The following is a 25,918-nucleotide window of genomic DNA, read 5'->3' on the forward strand; positions in this document are numbered from 1 at the left end:
GGCTGGCACAGATGACTCGTTTCTAGGACCGGGTGTCATCCCCTCTAGTGCTTATGGCTTTCTGGGATGCAGCTCGCTCCTCTCTCTCCCTCTTTTGAAGTGGCTGGAAAGAGAAAAAGGAGAACCTTTCACCCTTTGTTGCTTGGAGTTGTGGTTTTTGGAGCGGTAAAGCACAACAGGACTGATATTTGGATTACCAGGCAACTTCAGGTCCTCAGGATAGAGACCAAGTTTGCCTGCATGAACTCAGTTCCTAGGAGAAGCTGCTCTACAAGTCTGTGCCACCTGACCCAGGTCCACCCTTCCCATAGTTCTGCTTCTCCTACAGAAATTGAAAGTCCATGAGGCAAAATGAGAACTGGATCAGCTTCCAAAAGTTGACCTGGGTCAGGTGCCAGCCCTGGACAAAATGAGGGCCAGCTCAGCTTGTCCTTACTCATTTGGAGCCATCTGGTAACTCCAGAACAAGTTGGGCAAAACCAGCAAATGCTCGGGTGAGAGCTAGAAACCCAGTTCTGGGCTGGTCGGTTCCCCTGGGGGCTTGCTAGAGTGACTTGTGAAGAGCGCCTTCCTCCCGCACCTGCTCGGCCATTACCTCCTTGGCCAGAGCAGGCCCGGGCTCCTGAGCAGGATTTGGCAGGGGTGGGAGGGAGAAGGGATGAACGAGGAGGCAAGGTGGGGAGTGAGCCCCGGGCTGTGCTCAGGTGGGGGATCAGGGGGGGGCAGCCTTGCCGCTGCCTCCGGTGGGCGTCTCACCCCCACGTCTCCTCCGTCTGAGCAGGAAATCCTATCATTTAGCACAGCGCACAGGCAACGGCAAATGTCATGGAGCGCTGATCTCTTCAGCTTCCATTTACCCGCTCGCCACCTGTCTGGGTGCACGAAGGTGAGCGATGATCTCTTCGGTGTGCCCCTAAATTCAGCTGATGTGAAGCTGCAGTGCCAAGGGCAGCAGAGGTCACTAACCTGATGATCATTGTGATGTCAGAAGCACTGAGCCTGGCTTTTGTGCATGAAGCCAGTAGGAAGGGCCCAGCCAACCCAAAGAAAAGACTTTTTATTCCCAGAGGAATAACCTAATATCTCTCATGGGATAAGGAGAGCTTCAGAAGCCTCTGACTAAATGTTGGGCTCCTGCCGGGATTTGCCTCTGACGGACCAAGCGCCCTTCGCAGGGTCCTCTCGGGCGGGTCTCCGCGGACGAGGTAGCGCTGGGAGGATTGCTCCAGGAGTCTTGCCGCGGTCATTGGACGCAGACCTTAGCTCACTCAGGCCCCCGTGCCGCCCGAGCCCCACATGTCATCCAGGCGGGATTTCCTGAGCGCGTACGGCGAGAGAAAGTGAGTTGCAGCCCGTGCGCCGAGCAGGTGTGAGCTCGCTGTTTTACTTGCGGCCGGGCCAGGAGAGAGCTGGAAGGTCTCGGGCCAGCAGGACAGACAAGAACTTGTCCAGTCATTACTGGAGCAGCCGGGCTGTGCATTCTGTCTAGGCTCCTTCGTTTTCGGTTTCTCTTTCTTTTTTTTTTTTTTTTCCTGGGAATTCCAACGTTAAAACAAAGCAAACGTGACTTTCCCGCCGCTTGCTTTTTTTTTTTCTGTTGCAACATGGAAACTCCCAGGAAGAATAAAATAAAAAAACTGAAACCTAATTATTTGTGTACAAGAGCGAGGTGATGGTCCTGCGTGCCCCCACGCCTTCCAGATTGTATTCTTGTGGCCGAGCGCCCTGAATGAGAAACTGCTGCCCATCCCAGCTCCTTAGGATGGTGGGACGGCGCTTCTCCTGAAGAGACCGATGAGCCAAATCGTGCCAGAAGGAGAGGCGACAGCGTCTTGAGGGGGGGGGGGGCACTGAAACATGAGGACGTAACTGGGCGCTTTCTCTGCTAGGATGGCAGTAACGGAGTGAGGACGCCCAGGTCTGACACCTTTTCTCAGCAGGCCGGCTCCGTGGCTCTGCCCGGGCAGAGTTTTCCCATGAAGATCTGTTGCCAGATGTCAGCACGCATCTTAATGTATGGCCACAGCTGGGCGATTATTTATCAGAAAGCTGACAAAATGGAGGAACCCGCAGGCTGAAAGACGGACACCGAGGTCTCCTGAGCAGTCGGCTCCCTGCTGAGACTCGGGGAGGAGGGGGGGTGGGGGGGTGTGTGGGAACGGCGTTCCCAGTTGCCGTCTTTTTAAGCCTGCACCCCCCCCCCCCCCCCCCCCCCGTGGCTCTCGGCAGCACTTGGGTCTTCGTGACGGGGCAAACTCTGGGCCTTCTCCCGCAGGAGTGAAAGAGCTGGCACCCCCAGCTCTGCACTTTGCTTCATTGAGTTTTTGAGTTATCTGCAGCAGCTGCTGCCCACCCTTGACTTGCAGGCGCGGGTCCTGGCTAGTGCCTTGTTGAGGGGCCGGGGGGCTCCCTTTCTAGTTGGAGGTGTCATCATGTCCTGATTTACGTCCCTGTGCTGCACGGTGTAGCAGGAGGGGGCTTTGCAGCGCGTTACTTGCTCTGCATTCGTCCGCCCTGCGGTCTGTCACCACAGAAGTATGTAAATATTGTAGCTTAAGGAGATTTTGTGTATAATTCATTAGAGGAGCATGCGAGCTCTCTGGGCAGCCTCTCGAGATGCTCGCCACCCTGGGTTTTTTCTTTCTTCTGAAAGCTCTGGCAGCTTCGACCAGCAGTGCATAACCCTTTTAATCAGGAAGTAAAAACTAAACTTTGGTTTTAACTGCTAGACTGAAGAAAATGGTAATTGGAAGTCACAGAGCAGCCACTGATTGCTCACGCAGGGGTTTCCTGGTCACCCAGGAGTCGATATTCAAAAGATTGACCTGTCTAAGACTGGATTTTAGCCAGGTACATCTTACCTAATCAAAATGTCTCCCACACCCCCTTACCTAGCTACATTTTAGTGGGTTAAATAGCTACTGACATGAATATAGCCAGGTAAGAAAAGGACCTGGTTGGGGAACTATCAGTGCAAACAGTTCTGCAGAAATAAATCGACTCACCCACAATTTGTGCAGTTAGATTTAGCTGGATAGTCATCCATACTTTTTTTTTTTTTTTAGCTGGATAAGTACCATTGAATATGCAGATAAAGATAGCGGGTTACGCCTGCGGAGTTGCGTTTGCCATTCCTCTCCACTCCCAGACGAATTCGTTTAGAGAGGTGGATCCTGAAATTTGGGCCTTCTGTCTATCCGTCCGTCATCTGTCGGAGATGTCGGGGAGAGCCGTTACAAGCACTCCATAAATCCTCTCCTGGCAGCTGCTGAGAGCCTACCGCTTCAGAGTAATGCAGCCCAGATGTGCTTCCCAGCACATGTTAACATCTGTTGCAGGAAATGTTAGCTTCCCCCCCCCCCCCCCCGCCCTTCTCCCAGAGGCAGAATGAAAAAGCCTGAGAGGTTAATATTCACTGACGTAGCAAGCGGCAAATTTATCTCGGGAACGATCTGTGTGTAGCTTGTCCTGGATATTCAGCACTGAATGTACTCCGATAAAGAAAACCACATAACTGTATCTGACTGAAATTAGGATTGTGATTTTTTTTCTGACCAATTGTGGAGGCCGCACCTTCAGAAGGATAGGAACGGGATGGAGCCGGTCCAGAGGGAGGCTGCTAGCGTGGTCACTGGTCTTTGTTCTAAAGCACGAGGGGATAGACATGTACGCCCTGGAGGAAAGGCGAGCTAGGGGAGATAACGATAGAGGCATTTAATATCCCAAAGGTTCCCCATGCACAGGAGACGAGCCTCTTTCAGAGGTAAGGAAGCTCTAAAACGAGGGCTCATGGGATGAGGCTGAAAGCGGGGGGTGGACGCGGGAGCGATCTTGGGAAATGTTTCCTTACAGAGGGGGGGTGGGGGTGCCTGGAGCGGCCTCCCAGTGGAGGCGCTGGAGACAGCGCCTGAATTCACAGGAAAGGGTGGGGTAACTACAGGGGATCCCTGAGGGCGCGAGGGGAATGGACAAGCAGACCAGATAGGCCGCGCGGTCTCTTTCTGCCGCCGCGTGCCTATGTTTGTAAAACACGCGCCCCGTTGAGCTCTGTGCGTGTGCGCTCACCAGCCGAGGTTTAGTGCAGATCACAGACTCTCTCAGGTCAGGCCGCTTTTACTGCACAAGTTACGCGCGTGCGGGTGGTACTGGAAAGTCAGCTTTTCTGCGCAGAGCTGCAAAGTTCCCCCTCCACATGAAGGCGTTTGGGCAGAGCTCTTCCCTAGGTCTCGGACGGTTAGAGCTGAGGAGTGGGGCAGGGTGAGGAGTCGGAGCCTTGTGCTGGTGAAGTCTGGGGTTCTCTGTCCTGACACCTGGGCGGTTGCCTTCCCTGGTTACAGGACGCATCGCACGGGCCGTGCCGAGAGCGGCCTGCTTTTTAATCTCTTGTGGCGAAGGTTCTCTGTATTTGCCACGCTGTTTTTTATTTTATATGATTTTGAGAGCTGTCTGTTCACCCGCATCTTAAAATAAAAGCAGAGTTTGAAAGATGCATTGCGCAGCGAGGCCGGTGACCTGTGAAAGGCGGTGAACTTTCTGCGTGAGGTTAGAACGGAGAGGCTGAGCTGCTGCTGCTTGCAGTCCCGTCCTGCTTCTGTGCCTGAGCGCGATGCCGGGGGGGCTGACAGAATACACAGCGGTACGGGGAGGATCTGGATGCTCCGCACATGCTTCCGGGGATTCACTGCGTCGTGGGCACGTTTTGCTTAGTTTCAGTTCTGGATGTGTGCATGGCTGTGTACACGAGGGGGATAACCTGCATTCAATACTTAGATGCTTTTTATCCTGTGAACTCTAATGTAAAACATTAGGAAATGCTTACAGAAACCAAGGTCCAGTTAGCTGCATGCATTGCATTTTTTGCCTGCGTCCTTTATCTTGTACACTTCAGTAGGTAGAGAGTCTCACTTCAGATTCTGGCAGGGGAATAGAGCCTTGGACCCTGCCCCGTGGGGAGGGTCTCTCACGCCTTCCTCCCATCTCTGGCCTCTGACACTGCCCCGTGGGGAGGGTCTCTCACGCCTTCCTCCCATCTCTGGCCTCGGACACTGCCCCGTGGGGAGGGTCTCTAACGCCTTCCTCCCATCTCTGGCCTTGGACACTGCCCCGTGGGGAGGGTCTCTCACGCCTTCCTCCCATCTCTGGCCTCTGACACTGCCCCGTGGGGAGGGTCTCTAACGCCTTCCTCCCATCTCTGGCCTTGGACACTGCCCCGTGGGGATGGTCTCTCCCGCCTTCCTCCCATCTCTGGCCGTGGACACTGCCCTGTGGGGAGGGTCTCTCATGCCTTCCTCCCATCTCTGGCCTTGGACACTGCCCCGTGGGGAGGGTCTCTCCCGCCTTCCTCCCATCTCTGGCCTCGGACACTGCCCCTTGGGGAGGGTCTCTCCCGCCTTCCTCCCGTCTCTGGCCTTGGACACTGCCCCGTGGGGAGGGTCTCTCACGCGTTCTTCCCATCTCTGGCCTCGGACACTGCCCCGTGGGGAGGGTCTCTCACGCGTTCTTTCCCATCTCTGGCCTCGGACGCTGCCCCGTGGGGAGGGTCTCTCACGCCTTCCTCCCATCTCTGGCCTTGGACACTGCCCCGTGGGGAGGTCTCTCACGCCTTCCTCCCATCTCTGGCCTTGGACACTGCCCCGTGGGGAGGTCTCTCACGCCTTCCTCCCATCTCTGGCCTTGGACACTGCCCTTTGGGGAGGGTCTCTCACGCCTTCCTCCCATCTCTGGCCTTGGACACTGCTCTGTGAGGAGGGTCTCTCACGCCTTCCTCCCATCTCTGGCCTTGGACACTGCCCTGTGGGGAGGGTCTCTCACGCCTTTCTCCCATCTCTGGCCTTGGACACTGCCCTGTGGGGAGGGTCTCTCACGCCTTTCTCCCATCTCTGGCCTTGGACACTGCCCTGTGGGGAGGGTCTCTCACGCCTTCCTCCCATCTCTGGCCTTGGACACTGCCCTGTGGGGAGGGTCTCTCACGCCTTCCTCCCATCTCTGGCCTTGGACACTGCCCTGTGGGGAGGGTCTCTCATGCCTTCCTCCCATCTCTGGCCTTCGACACTGCCCTGTGGGGAGGGTCTCTCACGCCTTCCTCCCATCTCTGGCCTTGGACACTGCCCTGTGGGGAGGGTCTCTCACGCCTTCCTCCCATCTCTGGCCTTGGCCACTGCCCTGTGGGGAGGGTCTCTCACGCATTCCTCCCATCTCTGGCCTTGGACACTGCCCTGTGAGGAGGGTCTCTCACGCCTTCCTCCCATCTCTGGCCTTGGACACTGCCCTGTGGGGAGGGTCTCTCACGCCTTCCTCCCATCTCTGGCCTTGGCCACTGCCCTGTGGGGAGGGTCTCTCACGCGTTCCTCCCATCTCTGGCCTTGGACACTGCCCTGTGGGGAGGGTCTCTCACGCCTTCCTCCCATCTCTGGCCTTGGACACTGCTCTGTGGGGAGGGTCTCTCACGCCTTCCTCCCATCTCTGGCCTTGGCCACTGTCCTGTGGGGAGGGTCTCTCATGCGTTCCTCCCATTTCTGGCCTTGGCCACTGCCCTGTGGGGAGGGTCTCTCATGTGTTCCTCCCATCTCTGGCCTTGACCACTGTCCTGTGGGGAGGGTCTCTCATGCATTCCTCCCATCTCTGGCCTTGGACACTGCCCTGTTAGGAGGGTGTCTCACGCCTTCCTCCCATCTCTGGCCTTGGACACTGCCCCGTGGGGAGGGTCTCTCACGCCTTCCTCCCATCTCTGGCCTTGGTCACTGCCCCGTGGGGAGGGTCTCTCACGCCTTCCTCCCATCTCTGGCCTTGGACACTGCCCCGTGGGGAGGGTCTCTCACGCGTTCCTCCCATCTCTGGCCTTGGACACTGCCCTGTGGGGAGGGTCTCTCACGCCTTCCTCCCATCTCTGGCCTTGGACACTGCTCTGTGGGGAGGGTCTCTCACGCCTTCCTCCCATCTCTGGCCTTGGACACTGCCCTGTGGGGAGGGTCTCTCATGCGTTCCTCCCATCTCTGGCCTTGTCCACTGTCCTGTGAGGAGGGTCTCTCATGCGTTCCTCCCATCTCTGGCCTTGGCCACTGCCCTGTGGGGAGGGTCTCTCATGCGTTCCTCCCATCTCTGGCCTTGGCCACTGTCCTGTGGGGAGGGTCTCTCATGCGTTCCTCCCATCTCTGGCCTTGGACACTGCCCCGTGGGGAGGGTCTCTCACGCGTTCCTCCCATCTCTGGCCTTGGACACTGCCCTGTGGGGAGGGTCTCTCATGCCTTCCTCCCATCTCTGGCCTTGGACACTGCCCCGTGGGGAGGGTCTCTCACGCGTTCCTCCCATCTCTGGCCTTGGACACTGCCCTGTGGGGAGGGTCTCTCACGCCTTCCTCCCATCTCTGGCCTTGGACACTGCCCTGTGGGGAGGGTCTCTCATGCCTTCCTCCCATCTCTGGCCTTGGACACTGCCCTGTGGGGAGGGTCTCTCACGCCTTCCTTCCATCTCTGGCCTTGGCCACTGCCCTGTGGGGAGGGTCTCTCACGCATTCCTCCCATCTCTGGCCTTGGACACTGCCCTGTGAGGAGGGTCTCTCACGCCTTCCTCCCATCTCTGGCCTTGGACACTGCCCTGTGGGGAGGGTCTCTCACGCCTTCCTCCCATCTCTGGCCTTGGCCACTGCCCTGTGGGGAGGGTCTCTCATGCGTTCCTCCCATCTCTGGCCTTGGACACTGCCCTGTGGGGAGGGTCTCTCACGCCTTCCTCCCATCTCTGGCCTTGGACACTGCTCTGTGGGGAGGGTCTCTCACGCCTTCCTCCCATCTCTGGCCTTGGACACTGCTCTGTGGGGAGGGTCTCTCACGCCTTCCTCCCATCTCTGGCCTTGGCCACTGTCCTGTGGGGAGGGTCTCTCATGCGTTCCTCCCATCTCTGGCCTTGGCCACTGCCCTGTGGGGAGGGTCTCTCATGTGTTCCTCCCATCTCTGGCCTTGACCACTGTCCTGTGGGGAGGGTCTCTCATGCATTCCTCCCATCTCTGGCCTTGGACACTGCCCTGTTAGGAGGGTGTCTCACGCCTTCCTCCCATCTCTGGCCTTGGACACTGCCCTGTGGGGAGGATCTCTCACGCCTTCCTCCCATCTCTGGCCTTGGTCACTGCCCCGTGGGGAGGGTCTCTCACGCCTTCCTCCCATCTCTGGCCTTGGACACTGCCCCGTGGGGAGGGTCTCTCACGCGTTCCTCCCATCTCTGGCCTTGGACACTGCCCTGTGGGGAGGGTCTCTCACGCCTTCCTCCCATCTCTGGCCTTGGACACTGCTCTGTGGGGAGGGTCTCTCACGCCTTCCTCCCATCTCTGGCCTTGGACACTGCCCTGTGGGGAGGGTCTCTCATGCGTTCCTCCCATCTCTGGCCTTGTCCACTGTCCTGTGAGGAGGGTCTCTCATGCGTTCCTCCCATCTCTGGCCTTGGCCACTGCCCTGTGGGGAGGGTCTCTCATGCGTTCCTCCCATCTCTGGCCTTGGCCACTGTCCTGTGGGGAGGGTCTCTCATGCGTTCCTCCCATCTCTGGCCTTGGCCACTGCCCTGTGGGGAGGGTCTCTCATGCATTCCTCCCATCTCTGGCCTTGACCACTGTCCTGTGGGGAGGGTCTCTCACGCATTCCTCCCATCTCTGGCCTTGGACACTGCCCTGTTAGGAGGGTGTCTCACGCCTTCCTCCCATCTCTGGCCTTGGACACTGCCCTGTGGGGAGGGTCTCTCACGCCTTCCTCCCATCTCTGGCCTTGGTCACTGCCCCGTGGGGAGGGTCTCTCACGCCTTCCTCCCATCTCTGGCCTTGGACACTGCCCCGTGGGGAGGGTCTCTCACGCGTTCCTCCCATCTCTGGCCTTGGACACTGCCCCGTGGGGAGGGTCTCTCACGCGTTCCTCCCATCTCTGGCCTTGGACACTGCCCTGTGGGGAGGGTCTGTCATGCCTTCCTCCCATCTCTGGCCTGGTTGACCTGGGTGAGATGGTCACTTTAGTCCATGTACATTTCCCTGGCCTCAGGCACTCTCAGGGAGGGTGAGGAGAGGGCAATCTGTCATTCCTCAGAATACAAAAGCCCCTTTGGCTTTGCAGTGACCCGATTGGTTGAAGCTCTTGTGATATTTTTGGTGCTCGGTCCTTGATCTTGTTCACATCTTTTCCAGAACCCCCCCTCTCTCCCAAACGAGCAGCGAGCCTCGCCGCACGACTGGACTCCCCCGCGGCCCTCGGCGATGAGCCCTCGCACGACGCTGGAGTTGCCTGGGAGTCCGTGCTCCCCAGCCTCTGCTTTGGGTCATTCTTGATTGGGATCTCCCTTTTTTCTTTTTCCAGGCTTCACTGTGATTGCCAGCACAACACCTGCGGAGGCTCGTGCGATAGCTGCTGCCCTGGTTTCAACCAGCTGCCCTGGAAGCCTGCCACCGCAGACAGCGCAAACGAATGTGAACGTAAGGAGATTGCTCTCCAACAGTTTATGGCTTAACTTTCATGGCAGTTTACAAAAAAATTAAAAAAACAAATATCCGGGGCGGAGGGGGATGGGGAATTTTATTTATTTAATCATTTTTTATATACTGGTGTTTCATGAGAACATATCAAATCGGTTTACATTAGCTAACAAATATTCATTTAAAAATATTTGCATTTCCAAAAAAGAAAAGGATGTAAATACATAGTTTCATAATATAAATAAAAATAAAATAGTAAACTAAATAATCAAAAATGTAGACAGAGAAGCAGTATAGTAAGAGCAGAGATAATACAATCAGCTATATATTTTACAATGGTATATAATCAGTAGGTTAAAATCATTAGGTTAATAACTCTTGGAAGGCTTGTTTGAATAGCCGAGTTTTAATGCCCTTTTTAAGTATTTTAATGTCAGATTCCGTCCTTAGTTCCTGGGGTAGAGAGTTCCACAGCTGGGGCCCTGCAATGGAAATAGCCCTTTCTCTCACATTATTTAGCTGAGCAATCTCAGATGAAGGAATTGGTAACATCCCTGTACCTGCTGATCTTGTGATTCTTGATGGGATATGGAAATGTAATGTTGAGGTTAACCGTTCTATCTTTTCATTGTAGAGGGTTTTATGAATTAGGGATAGGACTTTATGCTGAGCTCTGTATTTAACAGGTAACCAGTGAAGGTCCTTTAATATTGGGGTAATGTGATCAGATCTTCTAGCTGCTGAGTTCTGTAATAGTTGCAATGGTCTTGTCACATTTGCTGGTGCGTTAATCCGGGTCTCTCTCTGTCAGTCCGTGGGACGTGGAATCGGAGAACGCAGCAGGGGGTCCGAAGATTCTGCGCGATAGCCCCCGGGTCTGCAGCTCTTTATGGAGCCCTGTGCGGTGACTAGAGGCGGTGTTCCCAGTGAACCCCGGGGGGAGGTCATCCGTCTGCCCGTCTGTCTGTCCCTTCACCTTCTCCTGAGCTTCCTCTCCTCCCTACTGATGGCTGCTCTTGGGTGAATCTCAGATCTGAGTGCGGTGCCCCCTCCCTGACGGGATGGATGGGAAACAGTACGTCCCATAACCGAGGGTACTGACCCATGTGTAATAATGCAGATCCTAGGCGCCTTGGCTCTGAAATTGGACAAATACTTGGGGGGTGGGGGAGAGGGGATCAAGTTAGCAGAAGGAGCTAGAGGAGAAGGCTAGTGGTTAGAGGAGTGGGGCTATGAGCCGAGTAAGCCAGGGTTCAGATCCCACTGCTGCTCCTCCCCCATGGTTACCTGAATGTCATCTGCTTTAAAGTGACTGAAAGGTGAAATATAAATTACAGTAATGGTTCCCTTACCACTTTCAGGGGGATTTACCCATGTGAATAAGGAGCTGCCCAAGCAACTCCCTGAGGCTGAAAATCCCTCCCCGACCCCTGCAGTTAAATCTATCAAGTTTCACGGGGTGGAAAGATTTAGCACAGGGTAAGGGGCATTGCCAGGGGTGGGCGAATGGAGGTCAGGCAGCGAAATCACGGGGGAGAATTTGATTTCCAAATGCCCGTGCATAATTTTCTGCCCAGACCCTCCCTGCAGGGAAAGCCGCTGTGAAGCCCGGGTCACGTCTCTCATCCGCAAACTTTGCAGAAGCCGATCATAACAGGGAAACGGCCTGCGTGTTTTCCCTTTCAAAATGATCTTGAAGGCCTTTGAGTAGAAAAACACTTGTGCACATTCAGCGTCCACCCCCCTGCTGCTGAGAACTGCTCCCGCAGGGTGAGGGAGGCTCCACAGGAGATTGACAGCTGAAGGGTTAAAAGTAGGTGCCAAGGCGTTCACATTGGCAGGCGGTCTGGGAAGAGGAAACGCCTGGCGGATCTCCTAGCTGCCCGCACACGAGGAAGATTTTGATCATAAACCACCCCTGCCTCGGCTGCCGGTTCCTTCAGATTCGTGCTTGGAGCTTGGAGCTTCTCTCTTTACTGCCTCTGACCTAAGCTCTTCGTGAGGTCTCCGTTCGGCGAGCGGATGAGCGGAATAGTTACTCGGTAACCTCCCCTGGGTAGTGTTACGCAGGTATTCAGCGGCCCACCGAATAGGGCAGCGATTTATCCGCCGACGTTTATCTGGTTGGCGCTGAATTTCAGCCCTAGCTGTATAAATTCTAGAGATGTGCATTCGTTGTTGCCGAATTGGAAAATTGCTAACGAAATTGTCCAATTCGGCATGCTTCAGGGAGCCCGAAAAAAGCCAGGATTTTCCCGTTTTTTCGCAAAAATTCGTTTTTCCGATTAGTGCACACTAAAAAAATTAACAAAATCTAATGGTTTTCGTTAGCGCGCGCTAACGAAAAATTGATTTTTCGCGAAAAAAAAAAAAAACCCCGAACCGACAAAAACCGACATTTTCCATGGCGGCCGAAAAACGAAGATCGACACGAACACAAAAACCGATGCACATCTCTAATAAATTCTAGACGCCCCTGGAATGCCCTCCTGCCCTGCTACATTATAGCCGGGTCAGGGACTTACCCAGCTAAAATTTTGCCACCGAGAGGGAATGGGAAATTCAGATCTTGTGCTTTCTCTGGCAAACTTAAAGTTATCAAATACAAAAACCGCAGCATTCCTCCCATCTTTTTAAAAATGAGCAGACGATGTCAGCGCATGAATTCTACTTATCCATAAAAAAGTTATTAGTGAAGTTAGCCAGACAGACCCTTCTGACCGTCAGGCTCCCGGTTTTAGGATGATTCCTCCCCCACTCTGATTCTTCTCTCGGTGCTGACTGGGATTCTGGGTTTAAGGTTCTGAAAGCCGAGCGACTGTCAAAGGGACGAGCGTTCTGGGTTGCGCGGCCTCGGCCGCTCCCCCCCCTGTAGATGGCGGAGGGTCTGCAGGGAGCGAGCTTCGGCTGTCGGCCCCTTCTTGGGACACGCACAGAGCACTCTCCCGCAAGAGCTCGTTTGAAATCAGACTCGCCCTGGTCCGGCCGTGGCACGCTGTCCACGCGCGAGTGCCGTCGGGGCTGGGAGACCCAGCAGGGGACGTAAGGTTTTTTTTTTTCCACCGGCTCTTCCTCCCCTGGTCCGCACACATTCGCTCGGAGTTGGACGAGAGAGAGAGAGAGAGTGAATAAGACCGACAGTCATGCTGGATCCACTTTGTTTAGTTTCTTGATCAGGCAAGTCAGCAAACGTCCAGGCTTGATTTTCTGTTCTGGCTTATGGCAAATGTCAGAGGTGTTTGCGATTTCGCGCTTCTTTGCCGGTCCCTTGGTTACGGACGGATGGGAAGAGCAAGCTGCTGTGTGGTCTCTCAGCAGAGGGCTTGGCGCCGGCCGCACCCAGCACGTGCAGAGGGGAAGGCCCCTGGGGAGAGAAGAGCAGCCATCTTTATCAGCGCGCACGTCTCATTACGAAAGGGATCGTAAAATCCTGTTCTGAGGATGGGCAGATGAACAAAGAATACACTGGGGAGGCATTTGAGGCTGCTGGGAATACAGGTTTCTGGTTCCTAAAGGAGAAAGATATATGTATTTTTTGTTTCAACTTTTACATCTAACTAGTACTGCTGTTTTAACAATAAAAAAAAAATGCTTCCCATGAATGATTATAACTTCCTGGACCTTTAGGTGTGTTCAGTTTTGCTGGTGATGCTTGTCTGCAGTTTCTGTAGAGCAGACAATGCCCAGCATTCGGGTCTTTGTTTGCAGGGCTAGAGTGCCCCTAAAGGGAACCTGGCCTGGTGGGGTGGACGCATATTTGTCTGCCTGTACTTACAGGAAGAAGGAGATGTCCTGGGGATGGAGGGAATCAGGTTTCCCTGTACGTACCAGGATCAGTCCAGACACCTGGGTTGTGTCTCCGCACCAGCAGATGGAGACAGAGTAAAACTTGTCGGGCACCCTCACATATAGTAGTTTCTGGTTCTGATGCCTCTCTCTTGTCCCTCTCTTGCAGTCTGTCAGTGCCACGGCCACGCCCAGGACTGCTACTATGACCCAGAGGTGGAGCGTCGCAAGGCCAGTCTGAACCACCGTGGCCACTACGAGGGGGGCGGCGTCTGCGTGGACTGTCAGGTCAGTGGCACGCCCCGTGGTGCTTCCACCCCCCCCCCCCCCCCCCCCCTGCAAGCTCAGCAGTACCGCCCTGGCTCCCAGCGCAGACGCCCCGTAATGAGGGAACGAGGATGTTTTGTCTATGGGGGAGGGGGAAGAGATTTAGGAAACAGAGCCATCAGGCAGTGTCTTCCCGCTCCTCCGAGGCTTGCAGCTGAAATCAGAAGCAGGGCTGGGAGCCTTCCTTCACACTTACCTGGGATGGTCCCCCTTTTTTTTTTTTTTATAACTTTGTAGCTCAGTTTTCTTAGCCACGGTCCTCTGTCAGAGCCTCCTTCTGGAGGTCCTGCAATCACAGGACCTGACGTTGGCCACGGGGTGTCGCCCTAAAGCAATGTTCACCACTCCCTTTCCTTCCCCCTCCCCACGACTGGGGGCAGTGGACGCTGCTCCTGCAGCGGGAGCCACGGGACTGAATTTTCTGTGGAAACTTGGAGTGTGGGGGTGTGGGGGGTCCATTCAGAGCTTCAGATTCCCGAGCTGGAGTCGGGCATGCGTGAAGTTTCTCTTTAATTCACCATTCATGGTCTGCAATCCATCTTCCAAACTTTTCTTTCAGTGAAGGTCTGTGTTTTGCATATGAGCTGCATCGGGAGGGAGGGGATACTGTAATTAAAATATAAAAATACACGGTTTCAGGTAAAAACCTAAGACAAGCCATCCGGGAAGAGATCAAACCCATAGCTGAATAGAGTGCAATCCTACAAATAGCCGATCGCTGACGATTACAGCGAATGGTGTCAGAGACGCTCAGGAAGCTTGAGAAAGGCGCCAAAACAGGTCACACAAATGTGAATGAGCAACCGTAACGAGGGGAGGGACTATCGGGGAGGCAGGGTGGGGAGGCAGTGATGGGAGGGAATGAAATCACCCAAGGGCTAAAAGGCATCTTAATCCTATGGGCCCCATTTACAGTCACTAAAACCAGAAAGTATGCAATACATCAGTTCCTCCAGCCGGCAAGAAATCTAATGAAAACAGGCATCACAGGAGGGAGGGGGAAGTGGATATGAGGGATTCACTGGCGCAACAGTCTCTTACATAAATATTTGATTTTCAAAATTCATGCAATTAGCCTTATTCACAAGTGTAGGAAGCAGTCAGACAATATAACCTCTCACGCTGAAACACATTGAAATTCATCTGCTAAAGAGCAAACGGAAACAGGAAACGAGAATGAAACGAGAAGTCAGTAAAAAGGAGACCAATCGCTGTCCTGATTGCAGGAGACAGATCCAGCGCTGTTCGCTCTGCAACAAGAGGTTGGCATAATTACCACCTCCAGAGCGACGTGGGACTCGGTCGATGAGTAGAATTGCACGATTAGCACGTTGCCGGTGAGGCATGAGGGGGTTCTTCTTCGTATTGACGTCTAATACGACTGCGATGTTCTGGTCTGCGAGCGCGTACCTTCCGAATGGTTGGGCCAGCATCTAGCAAACGGCACAGGCAGGTGTAATGATGCCAACCGCAGCAGCAGAATTACAGTCTGATGAGCCCCCGACGTTTGTAGATCTTGTGTGTGACTGGGCGTTCAAAGCCCTTGACTGTAAGGGACAAGGGCCGATCACTACATTCTCTGCAGAGTCGATGTCCCAAGTGGATGGTGGTAGGCCAGGGGGTTTTGCAATTCTGATGAAATTGGAGAGTCACGGAAATTCTGATCTCTGTGAAATGCGAAGCGTGGAAGAGATGTAAGAACAGGATGAAGGGACAACAAGCTCCAGTGGCGTTCAACGATACCGCACAACGTGCTCACCCAACCAGAGAATGGAAGCTCACATCAGGCTCTGAAGGTCCACGGGTGCCCATGGGAAAAACAGCAGGTCCCGGTTCACAAACAATACGCACTTATCTGCTTTCTTAATGATACGATGGGGATAACCACAATCAAGGACTCACTGAGCTATAATCACTCATTGTTGAATAAGTCAGTGTGACTTGAACACAGGCGACGGAGATGTAAAAATTGCCCTGCAGGTATGTTATCATGTAGGGTAAATGGGTGCATGGAGGTTCTCCCCTTGCTGGGCTTTTATCTGAAACCATATAACCAAATGGACTCAGGACCAATGGGTTATATGCTCCCCTGCCAGCAGATGGAGACAGAGTCAGGATTCAAAGCTGATGTCACCCTAGATACACCCCTGCAGTGACCTCAGCCCTTCTTTTGGAAGAAGAAATTCTGCTTTTAAATTGGAGAAAAGATTGAGCCCCGCTCGCCTGTAGTGATACCTAAAGGTCCCTCTCTGTTGCGTTCGTGCCTCTTCTCGCTCCTCGCTCCACCCTCTCTACATTGGGAGCGACTCCCTTCAGCTCTGACGGACAGATGCAGCCGCAGCTTCTCCCTGCCTCTTGGTCCCGGTGTCCCCGGGCTGGCTTGACGCTACAGATCCGCTATGTTCCTGATGATGTAAGGATGCGCACGATAGCCGGATGGAGTCCATCCTTAAACTGGCCTTTGACACAATAGCAATGACCTTACAGATTGCTTCTTGTTGTGCCCTGGTAGCTCGTTTGTGCCTACTCTTCTTTCAGGGGGTGGATGACTTGGGGGCAAATTCCAGAGCAGTTATGGAACTTGCCGCCGCCCTTTTAGTTGACATGGGCTTGGACCTAGTCCATACCTTGCCAAAGGAGTGGCCTCCATGGTGGCGGCCAGAAGACAGCTAAGGCTACGGAATTGTTCAGCAGATGCAACCTCCAAGGCAAATCTCACAAAGATGCCCTTTAGTGGATCACTACTCTTTGGAAGTGAATTGGAAAAGCTGGCTAGTAAATGGGGCGGATCTCCAGTACCCCGGCTACCAGAAGATAAGAGAAAGCAGTTATAGTGCCCCTTGCCTATCAGGGGGTCAATCCAGGGACTCCCAATGCTTTCGCCCCTACAGAAACTTGACATTTCAGAGGTCTCGGCCCTGTGGGGGGTCTCAGTCCTTTCGGAGTTGGCAGCCCAAGAGAGGGACAGGCTCAGGTTCAGGTTGTCCTGAACCCCCAATGAAGTTTTGCCGACCCACCCTCAGAACGAGGAGATAGTGGGTTGACTGATCCTCTTCTACCAAAGGTGGGTCGAGATCACTTTGGACAACTGGGTACTGGAGGTCATACGAGAAGGATATGCGCTGGAATTTCGCAGCAGTCCTCAGGACATATTCATGATATCTCCTTGTCACTCCCAGCACAAGAAACAGGCAGTGGAGACTATCCTGTTAAGGCTCCTCAGGATGAGGGCTATAATTTATTTATTTATTTTATTTAGAGTTTTTATATACCGGCAATCATGAAAACATATCTTGCTGGTTTACATCGAACAGGAGTGCATTATAAACAAAAAACTAGAACTGTGGTGTCCGAAAGTACAGTTACATTTAACAAGGGTAGCCGAACTTGGAGAAGGAAGAAGAGAGGAGAGAAAAGAGATGGTTAAACAATATACAATTTAAATATAGTATACAGAATAAATGTTATATACAAGAGGAGTGGAGTTTTAGGAGTCATTGGAATGTGTCATTGGGTTGTGTCCGGAAATGCTTGTTTGAATAACCAAGTCTTAAGAATAACCAAGTCTAGTACCTGCACCCCAGGAAAATACGGGGCGTTATTCCATCTATTTCATTGTACCCAAGAAGGAAGGTTCCTTTTGCCCAGCCTGGACTCAAGAGCGTCAACCGACATCTACGAGTGCTTCATTTCTGCATGGAAACCCTACGCTCCATGATAATGACCGTACAATCAGGAGACTTCTTAAGCTCCCTGGACCTATCCGAGGCCTACCTACATATTCCAATCTGGCAAGAACATCAACATTTCCTACACTTTGCGGTACTGGGTTGCCATTATCAGTTCTGGGCACTACCCTTTGGCCTGGCCACTGCCCCCAGAACAACATTTTCCAAGATTATGGTGGTTGTAGCAGCAGTGTTGAGAAAAGAGAGAATCCTGGTGCACCTGTACTTGGACGACTGGTTGATCCGGGTAAAGTCCGTGGAAGAGAGTCTCCGGGTGACTCGATTCTGTCTTATGGTCTGGCTCTTGAGAGGGCTCGCCTGATGAAGTGAGGATATGCCACCTTACTCCACAAGTGGAAATTTTCTATGTCCCTAGCATATGTGTGGGTCTGGAGAATATTTTAGGCCTGGTGCGAGGAATGCGGGTACTTCCCCTCAGACGGTCAAAAACCCACTAATTCTGGAATTTTTGCAGGATGGCTTGAATAAAGGTTTGACCCTTAACTCTTTGAAGGTCCGGGTAGCGGCTCTCTCCTGTATCAGGGGCGAGGTGAAGGGAACTCACATCATCTGGACATGGCCTGTTTTCTGAAAGGAGTGAAGCACCTCTGGCCACCCCTATGGTGGCCAGTTCCTTTGTGGAATCTTAATCTGGTATTGGAGTTTTGGGCAGGGCCCTCCTTTCGGCCGCTGTGCAGTCTTTCCTTGTGTTTATTTATTAACCCTGAAACTGGTGTTCCTGGTGGCTAAATGCTCGGCACATTGCATATCTGAACTACAGCCATTGTCGTGTTGGGAACCGTACCTCCGGATGACTCCAGGAGCGTTTAAGCTTTGTACCATTCTATCCTGTTTGCCCAAGGAAGTCTCAGAGTATCATTTGAATCAGTCCATCTCGTTGCCATCCCTAGATAAGCACAAGGTTGCGGAAGAATACCGTCTCCTCCGCCATTTGAATGTCAGTATGTTTTGGTACGGTATCTGGAAGTTTCAGAACCGGTCTGAAAGATGGACCGTCTGTTTGTCTTTCACGGTGGAAGGAAGTAGGGCAAACCAGCTTCACGGGCTGCCATAGCTCACTGGATTATTAAGGAGGTCGTTACGGGAGCCTATGTGGAGGCAGGAAAGCCATTATCTCTTCAGGTTAAAACTCATTCCACTAGGGCTCAGGCAGTCTCATGGGCAATAGCTAGACTGCTGTCTCCCATCGACATCTGCTGAGCAGTGACGTGATCCTCTTGCACACCTTCCCCAGGTTCTATCTCCTGGACGTTCAGGTCCGGGAGGATGCAGCCTTTGCAAGGACGGTGTTAACTGGACCACGAACAGCCTCCCACCCCGATCGGGAGTAAAGCTTTTGTACATCCCATTGGTCCTAAGTCCATCTGGCTACACACTAGGAAATGGAGAAATTACTTACCTGATAATTTCGTTTTCCAGTGTAGACAGACAGACTCAGCATCCCCTCCCGCCCATGGCAGGGATTCGCCTGTGGAATGGATATCAATTCCAAAAGATTACGGGTAAGCCATCGCCCCAATCCCTAGATCAGGGCATCTATAATCTTAGGTGCAGTGTTTATGATTGGTTGAGTACAGTTATGGTTATCCGTTTTTAGTCAAGTTTTTTCCATTTATTTATTTATTTGATTATTAAGGCTTTTATATACCGACTTTCTTGATACAAATCAAATCAACTCGGTTTACATCGAACTAAGCAGTAACTGTAACCAACCAATCAACATGATACAATTTAAAGGAGCATAAAGTTACATTATAACAAGGTTGCCTTAACTGGGAGAAGGAAAAAAAGAGAGGGAGAACGAAGATAAATTATTATATACAATGGAATATAGGAGGTCGGCTCCTTTGTATTTCCATAGTATGTCCACAGTGGCTTTTGAAGAGAATACTGGAGGGCTGAGGTCACTGCAGGGGTGTATCTAGGGTGACGTCTGACTCCATCTCCATCAGCTGGCGGGGGAAGCACATAACCCATTGGTCCTGAGTCCATCTGTCTACGCTAAGGAAAACAACATTATCAGGTAAGTATTATCTCCATTTTGGTTTTTTTACAGTATCCTGTCCCTCCTGATGCAGCTCGTATGCGACACCCGAACCTTTACTGAAGGAGAAGTTGGCTCGCTCCCCATGAATATCGATTTCACCCATGCCTGTGGATTCGAGTCCTTGAGCTTAGCCACCCCTCTCTCCACGGTCATTAGTATCTCTGCACATGAGCCGCACCTCATCCCCTTCCTTCCCTTTGCTGGTTACTGGAAACAACACACGTTTGTTGGTGGTTAATCCTTGTCTGATGAAAACTGAATGCAAATGTTCGAGCAGAAGGAAATGTAGGCCCTAGCCTCCACTTTGAAGTGCAAAGGAAAAATGATTTTTTTTCCCTTCGAATTTCCTCGGTTGCGGAGGAGCAGGGGAGGGGCTGGCCTCTGTTTGCATTGCTTTTTCTGTGCTTTCCTTCACCTGTCTTTTTTGCTTATTTGGATTTCTTGGGGGGTGCCTTTAGCTTTATTTCTTGGTTTCCCACTCCAGCCCCTTCTTCCCTGGCCTCTGACGTCCCTGACTGTCAGCGTGCAGGCATAAGGATCGGGGCTGCTTGGCCACAGTAGCTCAGCTTCTCCTGCCGGTCCAGCACTGGGAGCTGAGCTTGGCGGTAGGGTCCCTGCTTGGGGGACCAGATGGCCGCAGCCTCAAATCCTGAGATTGGTGGTCTAAAGTTAGCCAGAGGTACACAGCAGGACAAATCTCCCTCTGAGTACGGGTAAACTGCCTGAAAGGCAGAGAATAAATAAATAACTTAATCTTAACTGGCTCTATTCCAAATAGCACTTAAAAAAATCTCCCCCAAAACCTGTAAAAATGATGCAGGTACCACACTATGAAAGCCAGTGCTGCGTATATAAGTAAATCCACTCTACTGCTGCCAGCCATGCAGTATAAACATGAACCCTAAAATCTATCATGTTAATGCAAAGGAAGAACACAGTTACCAGCATGTCAGACCCTGATGATGTTTGTGCAATCAAAACATTGGTAATTGTGTTCTTCCTTTATGTTAAATTAACATTTTGAATAGATTTCTCTGTATTGTTTTGACTTTTTCTCACGATCAGGAGCGAATATTTAACCATTTTCACCCTGTCCTGCTTTTTTTTCCCCAGCATCACACGACGGGCATTAATTGTGAGCGGTGTAGTCCCGGCTACTATAAGTCACCGGATCATCCCATCAACTCGCCGCACGCCTGCGCCCGTGAGTACCGTCAGGGGCGGGCGTCACATCTCGAGTTAAACAACACAGCGTTGGGATTGTTCACTTGTGCGCTGCCCAGCGTAATAAGCTCAGCCAGCATCTCGAGGCACCCTGTGGAGACCGCGCACCCCTACCCGTAGACTGTGCACGGCCCAGCTTGTCGAGTGACACTAGCGATGGGCTAGATTTGCTGAACAGGTTGCATCCGTAATGAAGAGCAAATTCATTTTCACCCTTTGCTCCCGCTGGAACTATTTGAACGCCCTGGTTTTGAACACTACTGATTTTTTTTTTTTTTTTACAGGTTGCCACTGTGATTCCGAGTTCCTGGACGGGACGTGCGAGGACCTGACCGGCCGCTGTTACTGTAAACCGAATTACACAGGGGAGAACTGTGACGTCTGCGCGGAGGGCTACGCGGACTTCCCAGACTGCAACCGTAAGTCCTGGAGCTGGGCGGCGCCGGGGGCGGAAACCACAGGGGCAGCTTCTGGAAGGCTATGGCAGAGCTGCTTGGGAATCTGGCGCCGCTCTTAGAGGTTACTGTTTTTGGCTCTAAACCGTAAGGAGCCCGAAGTCCGGATTTTGAGAGGTTAGACCCGTCTTCATCACAGCATGTTGTGAGAATGTTTGATTTCATTTTCAGATATTCTGGAAGGGCTTCCGCCATGCGGATAACTTTGCGCCTGTAATTTTGTACACAGATCCCGTCAGATTTATAGCCAGATTAAAACAAAAAAAACAAAACATTTTTTTTTTTAAAAACTTAATCGCAATCTGAAGTGTTTTGGATGGATGAAGACTGGCCCAGATGGTTCTGTCTGGCTTTCTAGCTAACGTGGCTTTTGTCTTCCTTGCAGCTGCGCCACCGTTCCCCGAGGACACTGGAGAACAAATCCTGCCTGCCGGGGAGATCATAAGTAAGCACCAGTGAAAGGGTTAATGGCTGGGTGGCGCAGGCAGCGACTGGCGCAGGAAGACAGGAGGCAGCAGCAGCAGTGGTTAGGAGGCGACGAGCTGACACTGAGAGAGAGAGAGAGCATTTCACCTCCAGGTCACCAGTTCAAATCCCAGTGGCTGCCCCCTGACCTTTATGCCACGTGAATTCTAAAACCAGAGAGAGAGAGGGGGGCGTGTACAACCCTGAATCCTAAAACCGTGCAACTAGCCAGCTCGTGACGTGGATGCTAATTCTCCCGGGACCTTGAAGCAAGGCCGTGCTTGCCCGAGTCTGGGAGGGTAAAGACCAGGATGCTGCTGCTGCCCCCATTTTGGAGCTCGTGTCTGCGGCAGGGCGGGACGAAAGGTCCTACACAAAGCCGAATTATTATTGCTTAGCAGGGCGGAGATTTGCTGATGGTAACCAAAGCAGAAGTGCCCGGCGGCGGGGTGGAATCTCCTTGTAATGAAACTGATTTGTCGCCGTTCTAGCCTGGCAGGTGGATCCCCGGACTCTCCGCGCAGGCACCGTCGGCTGAGGGACCGGCGTTTTATTGCCTTTGCTTTTCTCTCAGATTACTGTAGCTCAGAGCAGTGCCGCTTATTTTTTGGTCGCAGAAGATTTGGCGACCGTTATCAATCTTCTGGCTTTTTCTCTCTCTCTCTCTGCCCCCAGACTGTGACTGCAACGCGGCGGGCACGGTGGGCAACGCCTGCCGGAAGGACGCGGTCAGTGGGCTGTGCCTCTGCAAGCCCGGCTTCCAGGGTCTGCACTGTGAGGCGTGCGTGCCAGGGAGCCACGGACCGGGCTGTCAGGGTGAGTGGCACGCCCGGGAGCTTTCACGCAGCGACAAGATGTTTCGTAAACTGTGGTAATTGGCAATTTGCCGGTGCCTTTGCTGCCTCATCTGCGAGGCCATCTTATTTTCCTAAGAGTCATGCATGCAGGTCTGAGATAACCGAGGCACTATAGGGCGAGGGTGAAAACCGATTTGACATTGCTTTATATTTTGTTTTGGGGAGGGGGTTATTATTGCTTATAGGACATCGTAAAGGGTCATTTAACTCCGTTGTCCCGTCTGTTTGCACCTCGTCCGGCCTTCCCTGCCTGCGGGCCTGACCCGGGTCGGCATCTTCTCATCCTCCTGGGGAGTGACCCCAGTGCTGACCGCAGTGTTGGGCGGCAGAGCGTGGGTTATGACACGCTGTCCTCTCTTCAGCTTGTCAGTGCACGGGTCCCGGTGTGCTGGACGGCAGCTGTGACGGTGACAGTGGACGGTGCGTGTGCCGGAGTGGCTTTGAAGGGTATTCGTGCAATCAGTGCGCTCCTGGCTTCTTCAGCTATCCCCTCTGCCAGTGTGAGTATCTCTTCCTCCTGTCCCAGGCTGATCTTGACATCGCTGCGCACACTTCTGTACTTGGATGTTAATAATCAAACCATTTGCCCATTACAAGCTGATAAACTGAATTAAAAGGTGAGGAAGTGACTTGTTTGAGAAGTGATGGATAGAGAGTCTTTGCCTGCTCTGATCTTAGACCTCTGCTTCGTGCCGACTGCCCTGTGGCTGGGCTCATCCTCTGGCTTTTCACTTTAAACCCAGCCGACAGAGCGGGCCTCTTCTCCCCTGGATGTCGCCGTTCTCAGCTCATTCTCCTGTTGGACTGTCCTTTTCTTTGCAGTGTGTGGCTGCAGTGTGGTTGGGACCTTACCTGAAGGCTGTGACCCGGCTGGAAGATGCATTTGTAAGCCTGAGTACGATGGAGCACACTGCGACCAGTGCACTGCAGGATACCACTCTTACCCCAACTGCCAAGGTACGTAGGGGCATGTGCAGCTCTCCGAAATGGGGTGCTTAATAAAGGGGCCGGACTAGTGGACTCGCATACCAGTCAGAGCAGCCTCTATCAGGTCTGGCACAGCCAAACCTTAAAGACCAGGTTTTTTTTGTAGCGGAGAGTCCAAAGGAAGCTGTGAGAAGGTGGGACTATAAGTTAAGCTCCAGAACGCAGTGGCTTGGAAGCTGTGGGAAGGTGGGACTATAAGTTAAGCTCCAGCACGCAGTGGCTTGAAAGCTGTGGGAAGGTGGGACTATAAGTTAAGCTCCAGCACGCAGTGGCTTGGAAGCTGTGAGAAGGTGGGACTATAAGTTAAGCTCCAGCACGCAGTGGCTTGGAAGCTGTGAGAAGGTGGGACTATAAATTAAGCCCCAGCACGCAGTGGCTTGGAAGCTGTGAGAAGGTGGGACTATAAGTTAAGTTCCAGAACGCAGTGGCTTGGAAGCTGTGAGAAGGTGGGACTATAAGTTAAGCTCCAGCACGCAGTAGCTTGGAAGCTGTGAGAAGGTGGGACTATAAGTTAAGCTCCAGAACGCAGTGGCTTGGAAGCTGTGGGAAGGTGGGACTATAAGTTAAGCTCCAGCACGCAGTGGCTTGAAAGCTGTGGGAAGGTGGGACTATAAGTTAAGCTCCAGCACGCAGTGGCTTGGAAGCTGTGAGAAGGTGGGACTACAAGTTAAGCTCCAGCACGCAGTGGCTTGGAAGCTGTGAGAAGGTGGGACTATAAATTAAGCCCCAGCACGCAGTGGCTTGGAAGCTGTGAGAAGGTGGGACTATAAGTTAAGTTCCAGAACGCAGTGGCTTGGAAGCTGTGAGAAGGTGGGACTATAAGTTAAGCTCCAGCACGCAGTAGCTTGGAAGCTGTGAGAAGGTGGGACTATAAGTTAAGTTCCAGAACGCAGTGGCTTGGAAGCTGTGAGAAGGTGGGACTATAAGTTAAGCCCCAGCACGCAGTGGCTTGGAAGCTGTGAGAAGGTGGGACTATAAGTTAAGCCCCAGAACGCAGTGGCTTGGAAGCTGTGAGAAGGTGGGACTATAAGTTAAGCTCCAGCACGCAGTGGCTTGGAAGCTGTGGGAAGGTGGGACTATAAGTTAAGTTTCAGAACGCAGTGGCTTGGAAGCTGTGAGAAGGTGGGACTATAAATTAAGCTCCAGCACGCAGTAGCTTGGAAGCTGTGAGAAGGTGGGACTACAAGTTAAGTTCCAGAACGCAGTGGCTTGGAAGCTGTGAGAAGGTGGGACTATAAGTTAAGTTCCAGAACGCAGTGGCTTGGAAGCTGTGGGAAGGTGGGACTATAAGTTAAGTTTCAGAACGCAGTGGCTTGGAAGCTGTGAGAAGGTGGGACTATAAGTTAAGCTCCAGCACGCAGTGGCTTGGAAGCTGTGAGAAGGTGGGACTATAAATTAAGTTCCAGAACGCAGTGGCTTGGAAGCTGTGAGAAGGTGGGACTATAAATTAAGTTCCAGAACGCAGTGGCTTGGAAGCTGTGAGAAGGTGGGACTATAAATTAAGCTCCAGCACGCAGTGGCTTGGAAGCTGTGAGAAGGTGGGACTATAAATTAAGCCCCAGCACGCAGTGGCTTGGAAGCTGTGAGAAGGTGGGACTATAAGTTAAGCTCCAGCACGCAGGGGCTTGGAAGCTGTGGGAAGGTGGGACTATAAGTTAAGCTCCAGCACGCAGGGGCTTGGAAGCTGTGAGAAGGCGGGACTATAAGTTAAGCTCCAGAACGCAGTGGCTTGGAAGCTGTGGGAAGGTGGGACTATAAGTTAAGCTCCAGCACGCAGGGGCTTGGAAGCTGTACGAAGGTCGAGCAGAGTTCGTGGTTTTGAGCCGGGAGTTGCCCTGAGCGCAAGCAGCACGCCTTCTGCTGTGGTTGTCTTAGCATGACCACCACCTGCCGTCTTTGCCAGGCCTCTCGGGATCCTGCGCGTGGTCTGAGCAAAAGGGAATTTGCAACCAGATCCCTCCGCTGCGTTTCCTTTCTGGTGCAGCAGGACAGATATGGGACTGAAAGCAGCTTGTACTAATGCCAGAGCCCGCTGGACTCAGGGCCAGCTAATTTTACACTAGGCAGCTTTCCACGCGACGGCTAAATCACGACTGTGCTGACTGGATTTGGGCCCAGACGCGAGGCTGGTCCTGGGCTCGGTACTCCGAGCCTTTCCTGTGTGCGCCATGGGGGGGGGGAGGGGTGTAGCTGCTTTCCTCGGGCACAGGTTTGGACTGGGAAGGAACTCGCAGTTGTTTTATTGTGAGGCGCTGAGAACCCTGGCTTGTGCAGCGTAACTAGAAAGAGACATGCCGGGGGTTATTCTCTCTCTCTCTCTCTCTCTCGTTTGCAGTGTGCTCCTGTGATGCCCGAGGCTCCGCGGACGACGGCTGCAGCCCCTCGGGCCACTGCCGCTGTCATTCCAACTACGTGGGCCTCGCCTGCGACCAGTGCGCCCCCGGTTTCCACGGATACCCCCACTGTACACGTGAGTGACATGGAGAGAGGGGGGCGGGTGTGGGCCCATCCCGTGCGCTCTGAGTGGCCTTGTGGCGGTCCAAGCGTGGGATGGCCAGAATTAGCCGATTCAACGTGAA

General features: G+C 52.9%; 1 protein-coding gene across 5 annotated transcripts in view; it reads left to right on the forward strand.

Moving 5' to 3' along the window:
- Positions 1–25,918, forward strand: part of LAMA5 (laminin subunit alpha 5) — a 241,584-nt gene that overhangs the window by 75,737 nt on the left and 139,929 nt on the right. For 4 of the 5 annotated variants that reach the window (XM_029611751.1, XM_029611754.1, XM_029611755.1 and 1 more), the window contains exons 7-15: positions 9,327–9,442; positions 13,398–13,516; positions 20,465–20,555; positions 20,860–20,994; positions 21,416–21,475; positions 22,171–22,311; positions 22,715–22,852; positions 23,175–23,309; positions 25,675–25,809. In XM_029611751.1, the coding sequence (XP_029467611.1) occupies positions 9,327–9,442; positions 13,398–13,516; positions 20,465–20,555; positions 20,860–20,994; positions 21,416–21,475; positions 22,171–22,311; positions 22,715–22,852; positions 23,175–23,309; positions 25,675–25,809 (1,070 nt within the window). The remainder of the gene's footprint in view (positions 1–9,326; positions 9,443–13,397; positions 13,517–20,464; positions 20,556–20,859; positions 20,995–21,415; positions 21,476–22,170; positions 22,312–22,714; positions 22,853–23,174; positions 23,310–25,674; positions 25,810–25,918) is intronic. The other variant, XM_029611752.1, reaches the window with a different exon arrangement.

Source organism: Rhinatrema bivittatum, chromosome 8, assembly GCF_901001135.1.
Source record: "Rhinatrema bivittatum chromosome 8, aRhiBiv1.1, whole genome shotgun sequence".
Lineage (NCBI taxonomy): Eukaryota > Metazoa > Chordata > Amphibia > Gymnophiona > Rhinatrematidae > Rhinatrema > Rhinatrema bivittatum.